Source organism: Vigna radiata, chromosome 8 (genome assembly GCF_000741045.1).
Source record: "Vigna radiata var. radiata cultivar VC1973A chromosome 8, Vradiata_ver6, whole genome shotgun sequence".
Lineage (NCBI taxonomy): Eukaryota > Viridiplantae > Streptophyta > Magnoliopsida > Fabales > Fabaceae > Vigna > Vigna radiata.
In genome coordinates, this window is record NC_028358.1 from 3,742,337 (window position 1) to 3,762,304 (window position 19,968).

At 29.4% G+C, this 19,968-nt stretch overlaps 2 protein-coding genes across 3 annotated transcripts in view; both read right to left on the reverse strand.

Moving 5' to 3' along the window:
* The window catches only part of LOC106770078 (exocyst complex component SEC15B-like), a 13,253-nt gene extending 7,977 nt beyond the window's left edge, over positions 1-5,276 (reverse strand). The window contains exon 1 of the mRNA XM_014655904.1: positions 4,640-5,276. Within this exon, the coding sequence (XP_014511390.1) occupies positions 4,640-5,276 (637 nt within the window). The remainder of the gene's footprint in view (positions 1-4,639) is intronic.
* A 5,831-nt stretch (positions 5,277-11,107) lies between these two features.
* LOC106770908 (guanylate kinase 2) lies at positions 11,108-14,798 on the reverse strand. Of its 2 annotated transcripts, XM_014656754.2 has the most exons (11): positions 14,565-14,797; positions 14,122-14,150; positions 13,882-13,983; positions 13,696-13,772; positions 13,483-13,609; positions 12,984-13,349; positions 12,267-12,388; positions 12,036-12,171; positions 11,903-11,945; positions 11,708-11,813; positions 11,108-11,508 (listed from the first exon to the last, which is right to left on the reverse strand). In XM_014656754.2, the coding sequence occupies exons 2-11, from the start codon at positions 14,122-14,124 to the stop codon at positions 11,388-11,390; spliced, it is 1,203 nt and encodes a 400-aa protein (XP_014512240.1). In that variant the 5' UTR covers positions 14,125-14,150; positions 14,565-14,797; the 3' UTR covers positions 11,108-11,387. The 2 variants fall into 2 exon arrangements, with proteins under 2 accessions (XP_014512240.1, XP_022640628.1); XM_022784907.1 differs by lacking the exons at positions 11,708-11,813; positions 11,903-11,945 and having other exon boundaries at positions 14,565-14,798.
* Positions 14,799-19,968: the final 5,170 nt, after the last annotated feature.

Below are 19,968 nucleotides of genomic sequence, written 5' to 3' on the forward strand. Positions count from 1 at the left end.
AAACTAATAAAAACAAATCTTAAAAAATAAAACTAATAAAAACAAATCTTAAAAAATAAAACTAACAAAAACATAATCTAAAATAATCTAGAAAACGTTTAAACGGATGTGAGAATCCGTAAACGGATGTCAACATCTGTTTAAGGATTAACGGAAGTCGTCATCCGTTTAGCGGTTTTACGAAAGTATTACTAATCTCGACTCGAAGATGATCGCTGGTTAAAGGTTGAATACAACACCTCCAATGCAATGCAGAGATATAATAATTTAAGGACAAATTCTTCCAGGAGAAATCGATATCTCAATTATCACTTGAAATACAAGAAGAATGGGAGAAAGAATTTCTAGAAAAATAGAGCAAAAAATTCCTGAGAAGAAAGCGTAAAGATAAAAACATGAAAGATAAAATAAAGAATAAATAGGTTATGTGGGGGTGGGAGAATAAAATCATAAAATTTTATTTCTAAATATAAATTTTTGCTAAAGGATAAAATTGGAATAAAAGAAATAGAGCAAAGGGTAAAAATGGAATGGGGGGTGGGGGATGGAATTGGGGAAGTACAGGGAGTAACCCCCAAATTTCATTAGATGATACATGGCCCGTCACCTTTTGGGGTAAAAAGGCTCAAATTCAATATAGCCTTTTTTGCTATAGACTAGAATGGGCTTTGTAACAATTAGTTAAGGGCCTGCTATTTAAAGTCCCTTTTTCTCCTACATACACTACCATTTTATTTCTTTTATTTTAAACATATTTTTTCTGCTTTTCAAAAACACTTTTATCTCCTTTGCATTCAGACACTTGCATTATATACATACGCTCTTTGGACTATGCTTATATATATAGTATTAGAAAGACTAATTAAAATCACGTTTATTTATATTCAATTAAATTAAAATAGTTGTCACTCTTTTAACGTCTCCTTTACTTTAAATGAAACTTTAGATATCTTTTTATGTATTCTTTCTTAAAATTTAAAAAAATATTTTGGTACATTATTGATTTTCTCTTCTTAGAGAATTTACTCGAAACAATTTGAAATATATATTTTAAAATAATTTTCATTTTCTTAATATTTCAAAAAACAATTATAGAATATTCTTTCCATTTTCATATTGACAAAGTATTTTACAGAAATTTAAGTAAAGATGTATTTTAAAATTGTTGGATTGGTAGTCACCATTGGTCACAACAGTTAATTGTTGGGTGATGGTTTTTGTTAGCGGCTAGTTAAAAATGTTGATAGAGAAAAACTTGTTTGCTGCAAGTTGCATATATTTTTGGTTATCTATTTATTAAAATTTAGAATATTACTCTTAAAAAGATAAATTAAAGAAATTAAAAAACAAAATACAAATTAATATTATAATTGCAAAATATTGAGGTAAGAAATATAGTATGCATGACTTTTTTTTATTTTAAAAAGGATTATAATATTTCTGATCTTGTATTTTAAAAGAAATTGGTTCCTTAATAACGATTGTTTTGTAATTTTATGATAAGAGTCTATCATTGTGATTATATGTATGTTATTTTGTTCAGAAGTATATGTTATAAATGTTAATTCTTTTAAGTATATTTTTTAGTGGAGGTTGTGCAGTTGGATGAAAATCAAAATTGTAACATTCCGATTTTTTGATGTTCCGATTACGAATAAAAATTTAAATTTTCAAAATCATAAATTATTATGGATATCCACTATACAGAAAGTAATAAAATCAAAATGAAATAAAGTAAACTTCATTATATTGTTTTTAAAATTTATAATACAATTTTTAAATAATCCAAGCCATCTTTTCATTCTCGCGTTACTATCATGCATTTGGAGCATCTGTAACATCTTCTGTTCTCGTATAACTAAAGGTCATTCGATCATCGCAAAACACACACAAACAAATATAGGTAAGCTACTACAACACAACTAATAACAATAAAATCTATACATAGGAAGCAAGCACACCTTAATAACAAATCAATCATTTAGAGTGATATCCTTATTAAGAAATCACTTTTATCCCCTTACCATCATCTGTATCCTCATTAACCCTATCACGATTATACCATCAACGTTATCCTATCAATAACGTCTCCAAACACATCGTCACTATAGATTCCTAACATCATCAACCATATCACTTATAGCTTCCTCATACAAACTCATAAATGTAATGCTTTTTTATCATTCACTTATCAATATACAAAGTCTCTCGTAAGTCCAATATAACCCTTTATACAAGACACTCGAACAATAGATCATAAAATCTCATCCATATTTTATTTGTCAATCTCACATAAGTCTCATTGTAATAATAGATTAAAATTATAATTAAACTCAACAACAAGCTAAATTGTAATTTAATTACTTTATTAAATGCTTATTTGGACTCTTTTGTTTACCTATTTTATCTTTCTTTTTTTTTCACCCAAAATCATCCTTCTTTCTAATATTATCGTTATTTTATCAACCTACTCCATCTTCCAAAAGAAAAATTTACAGTAACTTAATAATATATATTGTATTGTGATATTTTATACCCAAAATCTCAAACGAAAACATATCTTAACATACTAATATATAACGTAATAAATATAATATATATATATATATATATATATATATATATATATATATATATATATATATATATATATCCTGAACCCACATCATACAATTATATATTAAATAAGAATTAACCAACTAATACAATAAAATATTTCTGTACCATTTTAAACAAAACAACAAACAATTCCCTGAGACAATTTTAATACAAACAACAAATAATTTTCTGTGACATTTTAATGTTAAAACAATATATTTCTGGTACAGTAACAACAAACAAAACAACCTAATACAAGAAAATTTCTAATGCAGTTACAGCAAAAACAACAAGCCGTTTATACACCCTTTTTCATTTCAAACAGCAACTAGAAACAACAAAAAAAAACTTGACTGCTAGTGATTTTACTACACCGTATAATTCAAAGCTACTTTTCTAATTCATTGCGTCATGTTTCCTTCCAAAGCCAACATTAATTTAGTTACATAATCATCCCAACATCTAACAAGATTTAAAACTATATTTTTAATACATAACAATATAATAATATTATAAGCACAACATGAATTATAATAGGCAACGAGACACACTGGTAAACGATAGTCTAACACAACCAGATTCTTAGCATTCTTAGCATCAAATAAAATGGCAATAATAGAGAACAAATTGAAAATTATCAAATTGTTCGGTGTCAATTTAATTAATAGTACAAAACCTTAATTGAAGATATCGCATGGCCAACAACTATCTATTACTATTGTTCTAGTTCTGCTACAAGTAGATAATAATTATGCAAACACATGTTCAACTTACATTTATACACAACCCTATCGATAAATTCTTACAAAATTCCTCAACATACAATAACACAAAACAAATTCAATAATTATAATTCAAGTAGGACTAGTTTCTCATACCTTTTAAACTATTAGGGTGGTTTTGATCTTTTCGAGCTTCTATAACACAATCCAAAGTTTTTGCTCTTCTTTCTCACTTTCTAACCACCCTAACCAAAGTTCAGTGCTCTTTTTTTTCTTACTATAGTTACCCTTTTATATATAAGTTAACCTGAAACTTCCCACTAATTCTTGTTTTTTAGAAAAGAAACTACTCCATTCAGCTTTAAATATTTTTTTCAAAAATTCAGGTTTCAGTTGCTTATTTTTCTTTTCTTTCTAGTTAGTGTTTATTTTAAAATTAAGCATAAAATGTGACATGACAAAACATAACACCATAAAAAACTTTTACCAATTGAGTTACATAACACCTTACAAAAACACACTTTCTCAACATTTAGCAATATCAACATCATTCTCTTATTACATTTGAATTTCTCGGGTCTTACAAAAATCATAGTTGATGGTCATGAAAGCGCTGTTATTGTTAATCAAGATTATTACAAACTTGATTAGCTATTGCTATCACCATGGTTTAATGTGTTTTAGGAACTTCGTTCACTGAGAAGACTTTCTATTTTGTTTTGGAAAATGGTTTTTTATACCATTTGTATCGCGGTTTACTTTTTAGAGAAATTTTGATCATTAAAAAATTAATTTTTATATTTATAAAGAAAGAGAAATTAAGAAATAAAAAAGTAGATATAAAGTGTATGTAAAAACTTGTTGAATGTCAAAATAATAGTATTCTTGTTTAAGACTTTTATCTTCAATTTTTGCTCACTTTTGACTTAATAATGTTTCTCTTGTTTTTTTCTTGTTTATTTGTATGATTTTTTTTTCTATTAATAAGTAAGAGATATCTCAATCTATTATAGATTGTGATGACAATATATCTAGGTTTGAACCCCTTTTTGATTCCTAAGTTATAAGTTGGTGTTCAGTTTAGTCTCCGCTTTTAAAAATGTCAACCTGTGATCCCTAAGTTATAAAAAATGTTTCAAATCAGTACTTGTCGTTAAATATCCACTAACGGAGTTAACTTTTTCTTTCTCTCTCTTCTGCTCTTCTAAATTTATCTGAAGACTACCAGCTTTTTCTTTCTCTCTCTGAATTTCTCTATTTCTCCTTCTTTATGTTTAAATATATATTTTTCTCTCTTCCACCCTCTTCACGCATCAAACTTTCTTCTACAGCATCACGAGCTTTTCTTAGGGGAAACTGCCTTCTGCTTCTCTCCACCATTCTCATGGGAACACCCAAAAGTTGTGCAGCATGGCGGAAGAAAAAATCACAACCACGCTCCAAGACATCCATATTCGCTGCCATTTGCATTGCCTGGGAGACACCATTAATCGAGGTATTGATAAGCTTCACTAAAGCTTCATCCAAAACCTCAATCGAAAGCCTGTTTAAATATTTCTTAACAACTTCATAGAACTCAAGCTGCCCGCCATAAGACATGAAACTCACAGAATCCTCAATGAATGACCTTACAATCCGACAACAATCTGGCACAGTGGTCGAAAAGGGTGCAACATAGGGAAAAGCTGGTATGATATCAGTAGTCTGTATCTGGAAAGAAAGCACATTCATGGAATACTCATACTCTTTTTTCATCAGCATTTGCTCAAATTTATCAGCCGCAATCGCCTCCGCAATCTGCTTCCTACAATCAGACAAAAGGAGTTCGTGGTACTTATCCTTGTGTTTGCTCAAAACATCAAGCAACACATCAATGGGGTACCCGTATCGCCGCAGGGTTACTCCTAACAGACTCACATAATCTTTAATAAGCAAAAGATGATTAGCAGTTTGCATTCTGGAGAACTGATCCTCCAACACTGAAGAAAGAAAAATATATATTTAAACATAAAGAAGGAGAAATTGAGAAATTCAGAGAGAGAGAGAAAAAACGGTTAGTGTGTTCAGATAAATTCAGAGGAGAAGAAGAAAGAGAAAGAAAAAGTTAACTCCGTTAGTGGATATTTAACGGCAGGGACTGATTTGAAACATTTTTTATAACTTAGGGACCAAAGGTTGACATTTTTAAAAGCGAGAACTAAACTAAACATCAGCTTATAACTTAAAGATCAAAAAGGGATTTAAACCATATATCTGTTGTTACATCCAAGCACTATATCATAAAGGCTCAGAAGGAAATATTATAAGTTCAAGAAATTGAACAATTATGTGGTGAAACATATATTTTAGTGAAATTTTGAGTTTATTAAATCTGTCCTTTTTTAGGATGATGAAAATTTGTAAATAATTGAAATATATTGTTATGCAAGTCAATATGTAATGATTATGTTTTCATTTTTTAAAAGTGAATTAGTATATTTTGAAAACTATCAAAGTTATGCATATGCACATATCCTTAACATATGAAAACCTAATAAAAATGTGGTTGAAGGGTGGAATCTTTTGAACTACAAGGTTTAAATTTACTTAAGAAGAATATCTCTTCTATCTTAGAAGAGCCATCAATATTTGTAGTTGATATGTTTGAAGTTTTGCACCATAATGGCTCATCTATTATTAATTGCTACCAAGTTTAGAGAACTTGTATAACCATTGGCTAAATTGAAATATAACGATATAATTACCACACACTGTTTGTAATGATTATTAATTTTGTGGGTAAATTTTATTTATTATGGATTAACGATTTTAACTTTATTACAGATTACTATTTTAGTTATTCAGACTTATTATAATTCGTTTCTATTTTACTCTCTTTTATCTATAAATATCATCTATTTTCTTGAGAAAAAGTACAACAAAACTACTGTTTATATTAAACTATTTTCAATCTTCTTCTATATTGCTTTTTAAAACATTGGTGCTCATAAGTTTTAAAATTTCTTTATTGCACTCGACCTCACAATTTATTGCATATTAAGAAAAAAGTACATAATATTTTATTTGCTCTATGCAGTTTAAACCTTTTCTATCTATGGATAGTGTTATGCATGCCTCAACCCACACTGATTCTAATTCTTTCTTTATTTACAAGCTTCATAATCTTTATTTGTTCATATATATATATATATATATATATATATATATATATATATATATATATATATATATATTCTTGTTATATTTATTATAATTATTTTTTTAACAATTAGTTGTGAGAGTTAAAGGAGATTTATATTCGGAGCATCGATAAAAGATTGAAGCAGATATAAAATTTAATCTATCATACTCTTTAAGAGGAATGTTGTACAATCATGATATAGCTATAACTAAATTTATTTAATACACTTATTTTCAGGAAATATAATTAAATGTCTAAGTCTTGGAAACCAGTGAAATATGATTTTGTATGTGTATGCCATTCAGTATAGGCTTTATGTAAACAATTGATTTTTTTTGTTATATGTAATTGACTAGGTATGATAATAAGAAAATTGATAATTTATATGATCTTTTATAATTAAAACTTATCTTGACGTTTGTTGTGTTGTGGTTGTCCATTTATAATAATAATATATTATATGTAGATAAATAATAATGTAGGTAAGAGAATTGGGAAGTAATAAGACTCATTGTGGTCTTCTTAAAAAGAGTAATTATTGCTTATGTATATAAATTTTTATATTGTATAGATAATTTTCATTGATGAACTATTAATTATCATTTAAAAATTTAGTTTTGATTTTCTAATAAATGGAGTTATAAATACATATTATATGTTTAGAAGTCTGTTTATGTTTTATCAAATTATGTAATGTTTTACATTAATAATAAGGTGATCTAATAAATTAGAATATTACACTACGTTGTATTTTGAAATTTTCATATTTATTTTTGTAAAGAATATTTGTAAAACTATTTGAATAGCTGAATTTATGGGTAGTATTATGTTTTGGTTTTATTTAGGCTTAATATTCTTTATGTTTCTATCTTTGTCAAGTGAGTTCGATTTGGTCTCAGTTTTTTTTTTTCTATTCAATGTTATTTTTAAGAATGTAATTTTTGTTCAATTTGATCATTTTTGCAAACAAATAGTTAACGACAGTCTAATTGTGCAATAAGTGACACATCACCCTTGACACGTCATCATCATCTCCTACCTCCAGAAACCCTAATTTCCCTCCAACCCTAACCGTCGCCACCATGCTCACGGCCAACCACCATTTTCACACCTTCATCATCAAACATTTCAAAACCCTAGCTAGATGGTCGCATCGCCACCACCGCTGTTCATCTTCTCCATCCAACAACCACCCAGAAACACAACCATGACCATCTTCTCCTTCCTCCACCGTGAATCGCCATCAACATTTTGTCGCAACAACCATGACCGCCGCAACGAGACAGCGAGCCACGCGCAAGCTCATCTTCTCCGTCAAGTATTCAACCTGCAAAGAAAAATACAAAAAACGAAAAAGCCAATTGGAGCATAATCACTGCTGCAAAAGCATCATTCTCCATCAATCTTCATCTTCTCTAGCCATCGCGAAACTGCTCTTCAAACCTGCAAGTAGAAAGAAACCAAAGAAACCAAATTGCCGACAAGCAATTAAGAGCCAAATTCACATCGCCACGTTCCTGGATTTCGAAACTCATTCAATTTTCCTCTCGCGTTCCCCTTACATTCAGAAATCCTAATTTTTTGGGTGGGGAAGGGACTATCATGGGATAGTCTTTCATTGGCTGCATCATGTTTCAGTCAAGGTAGGTCAGCATTGATATGCACATTCAGACTGTTTGCAGTTAACGATTTAAACGCCGTTGGCAAAAAAGATCAAATTGAACAAAAATTACATTTTTTATAACAATGAACAGAAAAAAAAAATGGGACCAAATCAAACGCATATTATGCCTTTTATTTATAATAGACATTATTTGTAGTAAAAGTGTAATTTATTTCTTTTTCAATAAAATATTATTTGTACACATATTCTTTTAAATATTTTCAATTTAAGTGATTCTCGATTAAAAATCGTTTCAAAGTTTCTTCGTTAAAATTTGAAAGATATATATTAACAAATTTTTTTTATGTAAATATATATGCTTCAAAATTGACTGATTTTGTTTGTGTTATTTTTTTTAGTTATTATGTGTAGCTCTTTTATTAATATATTTATTCTATGAAAAACTAAAATTTTATCCCATTTGTAGTTTTTTATTAATATATTTTTATATACATAATTAACGTCTAATCATAATTCCAACATAATTTATCTTCGAAAGAGATATATAACTAAAACAAGAAAAAAAAATACTAAATAGAAGCTTCTATTTCATATTTCTTTTACCAAATTACTTACCAAGAGAATTATGTCTCTTTCCATTTCTTTTAGAAAATAAAAATTTCATTTTTTTATTTTTTAATCACATTTAAACTTAGTTCTCTAAATAAACTATACAAGCTTCTTTTAGAAAAAGGAAAATCATTATATTGTCACCTACTTTTGCATTACATATACACTTTTCCAAATTTTACAACATTTAAAGTTACACCTCTTTAGAGGTTAATGTAACGGTTAAAAGAAAACAATTATTGTAGACATAATTCGAGAAAAATTCAGAGACGTAATTGTATTATACTATTTTTTTTTTCTTTCACACTCCTGAATCGGTTAAGATATGTTTACATTTTCTTTTACTAAAAGAACTTATAAGAAAAAATAGAAGAGAAACTCAAAACTCAAATTCTTTCACAATTTATAATCAATTTTTACATAAGTTGAAAAATTATATAAAAGAAATTCTATAAATTAACTGGAATATAAAGTAATTTAAACTTAAAAAATATAGTTATTTATTGTTTTTATTTTAGTAAAAGTGTTTTATTATAATGAAAATGTATATTTTGTTGAAGTAGCATGTGAAGTGTAGAACCCACCAAAACAGTGGTGACAGATGTGAGTTCTGTAGAAAGCATCCCATAGCAGAAGATGGCAGAGATGCAGCAGAGAAGGACAATTCTGACTTTTCACTTTCCAACTTGCTTCTCAGAAGCACTTTTTGGGTCCCCCAAACGCTGTGGTGGAGATGGCAAGTTGCACTCTCACTTTCACCTTTTCTAACACTTTTTTCTAATACTTTTTTATTTTTAATTTTTTTCAATCACATATCCAAAATTTTACTCACTTTTATAGTTTTTGATAAATTTGAACAAAATGCATCTTCACAGCACATTCTCACCCTCAAATTTTCACATTAATGTCACGTTTGGTGGGGCTGCCTGCCTAGCAAAATATGAATCAAATATAAAATTCGATTAAATATGTTTTTTTTTTATTTACTTGACTTTAGTAAAAATTAAAATTAATTTTTTCTTAACTTTCATAAAAATTGAAATTAATTATTTTTTTAATTTTAGACTAATTTAGTTTCATATTTTAAAAAATACATAAATTTGCTTTTTTTAACTAAATTTTTTGTTAAACTTATTTAATGTTTTAAACATATTTATCATCTAAACAACTTAAATATTTATAATTTTTAATAAAATTTGGTTAAAATTATTAGATTTACGTATTTATAAAAATAGAAATTAAATTAATTCAAAATTTTGAAAAAATATTAATTTTAATTTTTACTGAATAAAAAATATATTTAATCTTATAAAATTTAAATGTTATTTGTTGTTCTTTAAAATATATAAGAACATAGAGGTCCACGCTCTTCCAACTCAGAATCAACTAATTTCTGTTGACGGATAGAGACAAAAAGAAGCTCATATAAATATGAAATATAACACTAAGAAACATTTTTTATATTTAAATAATTGAAAATGAAAAATTATTGAAAAAGGCATAATTGAGCTATATATAATTGATAAATACGAATACTTTTAATTAAGTATATAATAATAAAATTTGTGTAAAGTGTGGAGTTTCATTCAGATATGAATGAGATAAATAATATATGAAAAAAAAAACTTATAAATTTATTATGTTAAAATTTTAGGTTGAAAATAACGTTAAAATATCTATTAATAGTTATGACCATCATATGAATATGGAAAAGAAATTGAGAGAATGCCATTTGTAAAGGGAGAAATCTAAAAAAATTGACTATTTAGAAAAAGTTAAAGGTATTTTAATCATTTAATGAAACGGTTTTTTTAACAAAAAATAAATTGAAAATACCTAGATGTACAAATTAATTAAAAGGAGACAAAATACATTTAATTTTATCATGCGACATTACAAAAATCAATTTTTCAAAACTTCATTTAAAGATGTAACGACAAATCTAATTTCTCTTAATAACAAAATTCCTCTTTATTCAAGTGGAAGACGTTTGGAAAAGTTAAATCATCACAACAAATCTAATTTCTATTAATAACAAAATCTTCTTTTGCACATACAGTCAAAAATAGAAATCTAATAACATTCTTAAAATACTCATTATTAGTTGACTATGTCAGATTTTGTTACCGGGTTACTAGATTTCATTTAACTTGTTTCTTAACAAAACAAAAATAGTGAGTACATTAGTTTCGGTGAAACTTTTTTATTCGTTGATCAATGTCCTAAGATCATGAACTAAGATTTAACTTAATGATTAATGTTGGTCTGTTGGCCTACAAATTTTGTGTAGACATGCATGTGAGTGTTTCTTAAGGGCAGCTAGATATGGACCTCCATTTACAGGGCATTGCTCCTCCACGTGATTTGCTGAGATGAGAAATAATTTCTATAGTTATTGATTATACACAAAAAATTGTGGATTACAACCTTTGCCTTTGTTGATGATTGGAATGTACTAAGAATAACAACATTAAAATTTCTGATTCACTGTAGGGTAAAAGAATTGTTCCAGACGCATCAAATCAAGACATGAAAAAAACATCTAAAAAATATGAACCTAGTGCCTCATCCTCATCCTGTGACCTATTGTTTCAAATAATTTTTATATATGAATGGAGAGAAACAGAGTTAGTTTGACCAGGTTCATTGAATGTCAAATTGGTCCATTCCCATTGCCATTGAAGCCTTCTGAAAACGAGTCAATGGCTTCTATATTAAGTCCTCTTGTCCGTCCTGGTGCACCCCCTTTAAGACAAGACACGTCTAACATGATCCTGATTCAGAAAAACACAAACTCAGCACTTCATCATACCATTGGTTGCTAAATAAGAAAAGGGTCTGTCTGTGACCAACTTTTTTGAAAGTAGACTGTGTAATACAAGTATTTGATAAGAAAAGCAACACTTGATACAAGTATGTTTTCTCATCAATGATTGTTTGGAGAAAATATCAAAAGTAAATGGCAAGGCTTACAAGTTCTTTGATTCCTTTTCTAGTTTTGAAGACGTGGAATTTATGATGATTTTGTCATCAATTTTTGACACTGAATGATCCCTTGGGAGATTTATCTCTTTTGGTACTGGATTGAAAAAATTAAACACAATAATTAATATCATGAAACATTGTGTGAAGCTGGGATCAAGTTTATCTGGTTTAGGGAACTCTTACCAGACTTGGGAGTAGTGGCATATTCATCAAGTCCCAATAATTTCTGCACCAATGGGTGCTTTAAATCAAGCTTAACAGTTAAAGAAAAACGAGTTTATGTAAGGAAGTTTGCTTATAGAAACTAAATAGTTACCTTCAGATTCTCATAACAGTCCTCAAGATTGTCATTGAATAAGATGTGATCAAATATGCCTGATGATCTCCCTTGCTCAATCTCAGCCTGAGCATTTCGTAGTCGCTTTAGGACCTGTTCTTCTGTCTCAGTCCCTCTGCATAAAACATCATGGTTTGAAGTCTTTAGATAGCAGCATTGTGGGAGGATTTTGGAAGTGAAAGAGCACAGGTAAGAAACAATTAGTCTTACCGGTCACGAAGACGCTTCTCCAGTTCGTCCATTGATGGGGGGCAGATAAAGATGAACATGGCTTCTAGAGGACTAGCCCTCACGGATCTTGCCCCTTGAACATCAATATCAAGAATACATCTCTGAACAAAATGTAAAAATTGAAGATTTCACTATCTCAAGACAAAAGGGTAAAGTCATATGAAAGTAATGCTCACAAGGTTGGTTTGGAATGATTACAAACAGAAAATTCAATCTCAGTACCATCACAAGGCAAGACCACAGAAGACTGATTTATATTTAAAGTTTAATTTTCTTATCAAGGTATTCACAAGACAATCCCCAATACATGCCTTTAACATTTAAATTCTAGAAGGGGAAAAGAAGGCAAAAAGCTGTTATATTTGATAGAAATCATGTTCTTTTCCACAATATGTGGCGTTAAAATTTATTAATGTGCATATAAGTGATAATAAAACAAGACACTCTGCTATGAGACTGCATTGTGCATGCTGCAACAATTACAATCAAGAAGGTTAAAAGGATCCGAACATTTCAGACCTTTCTAGTGCTCATAAAACTCAATAGATTACTATGAGTACTTTTATAAAGCCTAATTCTGAATTAGGAGCAATATATTTGAAATAGGAAGAATAAAAGCAAAGCATATTCAGAGAGTGATTGATATGTGTAGGTCTGGGATCTAACGTTCTAAAATAAGGCCAATAAGGAACTTACTTTCCCTGCATCTGATACCAGCTCCACAGCCTCAACACTGGTCCCATAGAGATTTCCATGGACAGAAGCAAACTCCAGAAACTTGCCATCTTTAATCTCTTTCTCCATAACATTCTTCTCCGTAAAATGGTAATGGACCCCATCTTTCTCCATGCCTCTCGGGGCACGGGTTGTGTGGCTCACAGAAAAGCCAAACATAGAGGGGAATTCCTTCATAAGGAGAGATATCAATGTTCCTTTACCTACTCCAGAAGGACCACTTATAACAACAGGTTTCTCCACGTTTCCTATCACACCCTTACTCCATGCTACAACCTCAGTCCCCAAATTTTTTTTCTGCTGCTGCCTGACATATGTAGTGTCCACCTGCCAATAGTAATAAAACAAAAGTATTTAACACTTATCAAGCATTAAATAGTCTAATTATAATTTTTCAGAGTTTCCACACAATAACAGCACTTTGGCATTAGATTAAGGACCATGGTCTGAAAACACCAACCTCCAGAAACCATATACAGTCATCTGGGTTAGAATTTTTCTTAAGAATTAGTATTCTGTCTTTCAAAAGCACGGCTGAGTGGCCATTACATGAAATGGGTTTAGTGCCTAGCTCAACAACATTAACCCTGCACATTAAAATAGACATCAGAAGCAAAATTAAACTAGTTAAAAAAAAAAAAAAAAAAACTGAGATAAAGATCCTTTAACCTACCATTCCCCAAGACAGTTGTTGTCAAGAATTTGAACTTTCACATAAAAAGTTCCACCAGCAGTTCCACCAATGACATACTGTCAAACAAATGGAGGTGGATGATTTGTTTTAGACAGAATATTTTCAACTTAGTAAATTGTGCCACATTGAGAGATGACATTACAATAGATACTGCATTATCAAAACCTTTTTTTCACCAATGATAGTGCTGGTTTCAAAAGTCCCGCTTTTTGATTCAAAGTCATTGTCATTCCCATTCTGCAGGTCTTGACCAATAGGTGCTTCTCCCTATTGATCATAAACAAAGAAGTATAACATACACCAAATCAAAAACGTCACTCTGATCCAATATAATAAGCTAACCATATTCCACATTTTGAAACCATTCATGCTAATCCCCCAACAAAATTTATGCTTAAAGCTTACCATAGAGAAATCCTTGTCAGAATCCAATCCTGATCAAAATGCATAAACAAAAATCAACCTCGTGAGGGATCTAGAATACATACAAACTTCAATAGGTAAAAACACAGAACGTTTCCAATAAGATATTCTGATAGAGTTCAACATCATTCTGATTCCACCCTTATACCAAAATAATTAACCATAGTTGGCCTTTATTCAATATCTCTCTGACCCCACACCATGCAATTTTCCGTAAGATTACCCTCTTCCAAAGAAAGAGAAAATCCACTTGAAAAAAAAAAAGAACCCCGAAAAAACAGAGACATGTACATCTGTGAATGAAAAAAGAAGAAAAAGAAAAGTAATGAAACAAGAGTGGATCAAGGAGCACCCAGATCGCATTGATGAAAAAGTCTAAGCCTTTCAATGGCCGAAAACAACAATTTTGATGATAATGTTGTTACCTTATGATAATAGCAGCAGGTTGGGTTGTGCACATAAAAGAACAAGGTTTGTTTGATCTATTTTGAGGTGGCACTGTATTTTCCTTTGAGGTTCAACTTGTGTCTTCCCTTGTTGACAACCTTTTCAACTTTGGATTTTTAAGAATGAATACAAGGCATGAGATGCAATGAGAGAGAGAGAGAGAAAGAGAAGACAAGAGAGAGAGGCGGCAGAGGAAGGTGCAACAAAAATCAAGAACCAAATTTTCATATTTGTAGGCGCAAATAGTGAAAAAAAAAAGAAAAAAAGAGGTTCGGTTCGGTTTATTCTTTTGCTTTCAGTTCACGAACCGGTTTGACCGGCTTTAGTCTTTTGTGAGGTGCGTGGGAAGCTTCGCTCCTTCTAATTTTCTTTTTGTTGATTAAGGAATGGTTTACTTTTAATTTTTTTATTTAATAATTATATATCTTAGGTTGAATTCATTTAATTATCTTGTGAAAGAAAAAAAAAACTGAATTTGAATTAGGAGTGAAAATTTAATCCGTTTAGATATAATCATATCCTGTATTATCATCCATAATTTAAAGAAAATAAATTATTTTTTACAAAAAAATTATCAAATAAATAAGTTCAAAAACCACTTAACAATGGAAGGATATGTACTTATTAATTAAATTCTATACAAAAACAATTAATATATTAGTCATTTATTTAATCGTGTGATATAAAATATTTTAATTATTAACGGCAAAATTTAAACATTTGTGTGAAAAAATATAGGTATATTCACATAGTCAAGTGATAAATTTTTTATATAATTTTCAGTATTGCAATTCAATTAAGAATAAACAGATTGATTGAGAAAATCATATTTGACCTTATTGAAGAATTAATTAATCTAAGTTGCTCATACTTGAATTATTTTCCACTCTTGTTTATTTAAAAACCTTTTACGCTTTGATTATAACATGTTTATTGAAGTATAAAGTTTATTCTTTTGCCTTAAATTCTAAGTTATTCTTTTATATGTCAAATTAATATTACCGTTTCGGATCTTTTAACTATCATACGATCCGTATATACGCACGAGCCTTTTTTATTTATTTTCAAAAACAAATATAATTGTTATTATATTTATTTAAATAAATTCAAGAAATATATATAATGGATATAGATCTGATATAAAAGAAAAATTGAATCATGCAAAGAAGAATTAAAGAATTATATTATTATATGATAATATAATAATATAATTCTTATATAATAATATATACTAAACTATATTTATGTGTTAACTTTTTGTATTTTAGTGGATGATATATATAATGTTTAAATAAATAAAAGAATATTTAAATGTTTGTACTGTATTTTTAAAAAATAATTAAAAGTTTGATTAAAGAATTTTGATTATTATTTTTAAAGTATTATTCAGAATAGTTATATTATAACTGTTTTAGAAATTTCTATTTAACTTTTATATTTCAATTTTTTTAATAAATTATCATTTGTATTTTTTATCTTTATGATAATAATATCATAATATATTAATATTTTGGAATTATTATTTATTATGTGTTTTAAAAATACATTATTATTTTTAATTATGATTATGTTATATGTTTTTGTGATAATAATTTACAATTATTATAAAATTATGCAAACATATTAGCTAAATTATATGATTTTTTTAATGTGATTTGTTATATTTATTTACTATAGTATAATAAATTTTGAAATGTCTATTTCTTATATTACTAGTATAATACTATAATATATCTATTAGTTATACATAGATAATACTAATAATAATTAAAAATTATAAATTTTGAAAAGAGTAGGAATCTATTTAACAACACAACAAATTAGTACAACAACTTTTTTTTATTATGAAAATAACTAATATTAATATTAATAACAACGTAATTGTAAAAGACAAACATTTGTATAAATGATAATGATATAAAAGTAGTGAAATTCAATTATTTTAATATTAAATAATTTTAATGTAAATAGTTTTGTTATGAATGAGATTTATTATTTTAAAGTATATTATTTTTCTAAAAATTATTTTTATAGGATTTTTTTACTTTTTTTTAAGTGATTTTTTTCTCACTGATTGAAGAATCGAGACAATAGGATTGATCATTGTGATAAACTCTTTAATTTATACCGACCAGTTCCTTTGTTTGAGTAAGTTGAGTTTCAACTATTTTCCTTAGTCTTTTCTATTATTGGGTGCATGTGAGCCTTGTTCTACTTGCATGCAACTTTTGAGTCATCAGTATGAGTCTTTGTTGATAGTGGTTATAATGGTGTGTTATTATCTTTTTACGTTGTCTTTAGGTGTATATAGGACACCTTGTGAGCTTGAAAGGGGTTTGTTATTCTTTTGAGCAAGTTTGTATGTCTTTCAGGTAATGGAAACTAACTACCTTGCTTTAAAGTTATACATGTGTTGAGTATTGTAAATTGCAGGTTTGCTTGGTTTGGAAATGTTAAATTGTTGATATTGGTGTTAAAGCTGTTGAAATCTGAACGTGTTGAAATTGTTATATGTTGTTTACATTGTTTGAGTTGGTCTTGAATTGAGGAACCTAAAATCTGATCAATTAAGCAAATTGATATGAGTCATGACATTGAAAATTGTTTTTGACCAAAGTACCGAGTGGGGAATACCACCACTTGAACAAGTTCCTTTTTTCCCCAAATCATAGTTTTAAATATACTAATATTTGATATAGCATTGAGCGGTGGCAAGACGATGTTGAGCGCCTATTCATTGTGTAAGTCTGGGAAAACTTTAGGTTTTGGCCACTGAGCGTCAGTCTTGTGCCACTGAGCGCCAATCTTATGCTTCTGAGCGTGCATAAATGTGAATGTTTTGGTGGTAAGCGGTTGCAAGACATCGTTGAATGCAATGTTTCACAGTAGGTATAGATCAATTTTATTTCAAGATGTTGAGTAGTATGAGTGTTTCTGTGTTTTTCTTATTCTTGTTTAGTTTGAACTAGTTTATATAGCTTGACTACCTACATGTGTGGAATTATTGATGTTATATGGTTTGTAAACATGGTTGTATGTATGATTAAAGAATGTTGTGAAACAAATTCCAAGGGGGAGTTCTTGTTGTTGTTCCAAGGAGTGTATGCATTGATGTAGGGATTCTATTTTAGGGTTTATCTTGACACTTAAATAACCATCCAATCTCAAGTAGAGGGTGAGTTATGTCGTGAGGAGTAGTAGAAAGTCCTAGTCTGTGGTCTTATTCCTTGGCCATAGATGGCTTGCGGACTAACCTTGTGTGGTATTTTGGGTGGGCAAGTTGTTTTATCACTACAAGTGTATAACTTGCCAGAGTTTACATCAATACATGTATCTAGATGGTCAAGTCTAGAGTCGATGCGTATACTTATGGTTTGCTAGATTTGAGAGTGAAATTGATATATTATTGATCTAAACTGCATGTTTGTTTCTTTGGTAAAATTAGCTTACTCTTTTGTTTTGTTTGTATGTTTGCTTGTGTTTCTCTTTTACAATGATAACCTGATTGGTGTGAGTAGGGGATGATGCTTTAGTAGAATAAGTGTTGGGTGGCGAGAGTATTGATGCATAGACAATAGGAGTATTTCCCATGTATAGTTGATGTATGTAAATTTATCTTAAGACCCTTAGCCTCTGTATAGACACTCTTCATTTTATAAGTTCATTGGACACTCTTCGTTTTATAAGTTCGTTGTATATAAAGTTTGATGTTATGTTTATGATCAGATAATTGTAATGATATTTTATATGTTTTCTTTAAAGTTAATTATTCTTGCTTATTGGATATGTGATGCTTCCATAGTAGTATTAAAACTATTAAAATGGGATGTTACATCATATGTTTTAGTTTGTGGATTTCTTTTGTTTTTTTAAAAAAATTTAAAATATTGCTCACGTGTCAAGTCAACATTGTGCCATGTGTCAGTATCAATGCCACATGGCAATATTAGTATAACATATTAGTGTTTTATGTAACAACCCAAGAAAATAAACATATTTACTTTCTTGAGTACTTACAAAGTTGATAGAGAAACAAACTTGACTCATGAAGAAGGATAAATGTTCATGATAAGAGGGGTGGGAAAAATTAACTTAACTACATTGAACTATTAAAACTTATAGTGACCTAAAAAATAGTTCACCTAAACTGAAATAAAAAGTAGTTCAGACGAATTGAACTGAATTACACCATAACCTGAATTGGACTGCTAGCTGCACTAATTTTGAATTGAATTGTGCTAATGTTTCTTGTGTTTTGTATTGAACAAAAATTAATGTTGGCATTGAATGAGGGAGGTTTGAAAACCTATAGGAATCTTTAGATAAAATGGAAAAGAAACATCATGAAAGCATATGGATTGGAAAACTTAGAAAAAGGGGCAAAGATGGTCTTATTAATAGCATTGAGAGTTTATTACTAATAGCTAACAATTCATTGTATTGGCTTTTATAAGTTGGTTTGTTTGATGAAGGAAATGTAAAGCTGGTACGCTGTCAAAAGTCATCGTTGTCGTTGGTACCCCGCCGAAAGTTGCTAGGAAGAAAATCAATTGAGGAGAGATGGGGTGATGAAGGAGGCTTCGTGTGAAATGAGAAACCAACCTCTCCACGTAGTAAACTAGTGTTGGACAATCATGAATTATGAAAGATGCAACAAAAATAAGGTGAAAACTGGAAACAAATATTGGTGGCTATGGTGTTATGTATGGTGTGAATTCGAGTTAGATAGTTTGTCTAGTTAGGGAGAGAGGCTAGAAGAGGCTCAAGGACTCTATGACTAATGACTTTTAGACAAAGAGGTGGCTCGAGTCATCTCAACAACATAACTCTATGTATTTCCAAAAGTGATTTTTACATGGTATAAGGTGCTGAATTTATAGTGAAATCAGCCTCTTGCTCGTGCCTCATACATGTCTGATCATCGATCTTGATTTGTTTATCAAATTCCATGTGGAAGTGCATGTTTTACATGGTTAAACACGTGTAAAAACAAAAAACAAAACATGAAGATTCATCAGCACGTTGGTGTTGGGCACATAAAACTTGTGTTGAGAGTGAAATCACATGAATGACTAGTAGAGGCTACCGAAATGCTTGACGTTGAGTGCCTTGTGTTTCTCATTGAACGGCCTGTCATTGAGCGACTTGGACATGTCACTGGCGAACATGGATGACCTTGATGGGTGCTTTTGTGATTGCATAGTTGATATATCTTGACTTTCTTATTGACCTTTATTTAGTTATTTTTCTTTTGATGAGTCCATTGGTTGGACCGAGGTCATCATGGGGAAGGAGAAATATCGTTTGGGAATTAGTAATTTGTGTAGCACCGCGAATGTGAGACAAAAGTTAAAAGATAAATTTAAGTCTTTTGGAGGATTA

What these genes read in the sequence shown, in the direction of transcription:
- LOC106770908 (XM_014656754.2), bottom strand. An exon ending in AACAACTGTCTTGGGGAATG is followed by an intron (nt 13,610 to 13,695) that starts GTAGGTTAAAGG and finishes TTTAATGTGCAG; the next exon opens with GGTTAATGTTGTTGAGCTAG. An exon ending in TGCCACTACTCCCAAGTCTG is followed by an intron (nt 11,814 to 11,902) that starts GTAAGAGTTCCC and finishes TTTTCAATCCAG; the next exon opens with TACCAAAAGAGATAAATCTC.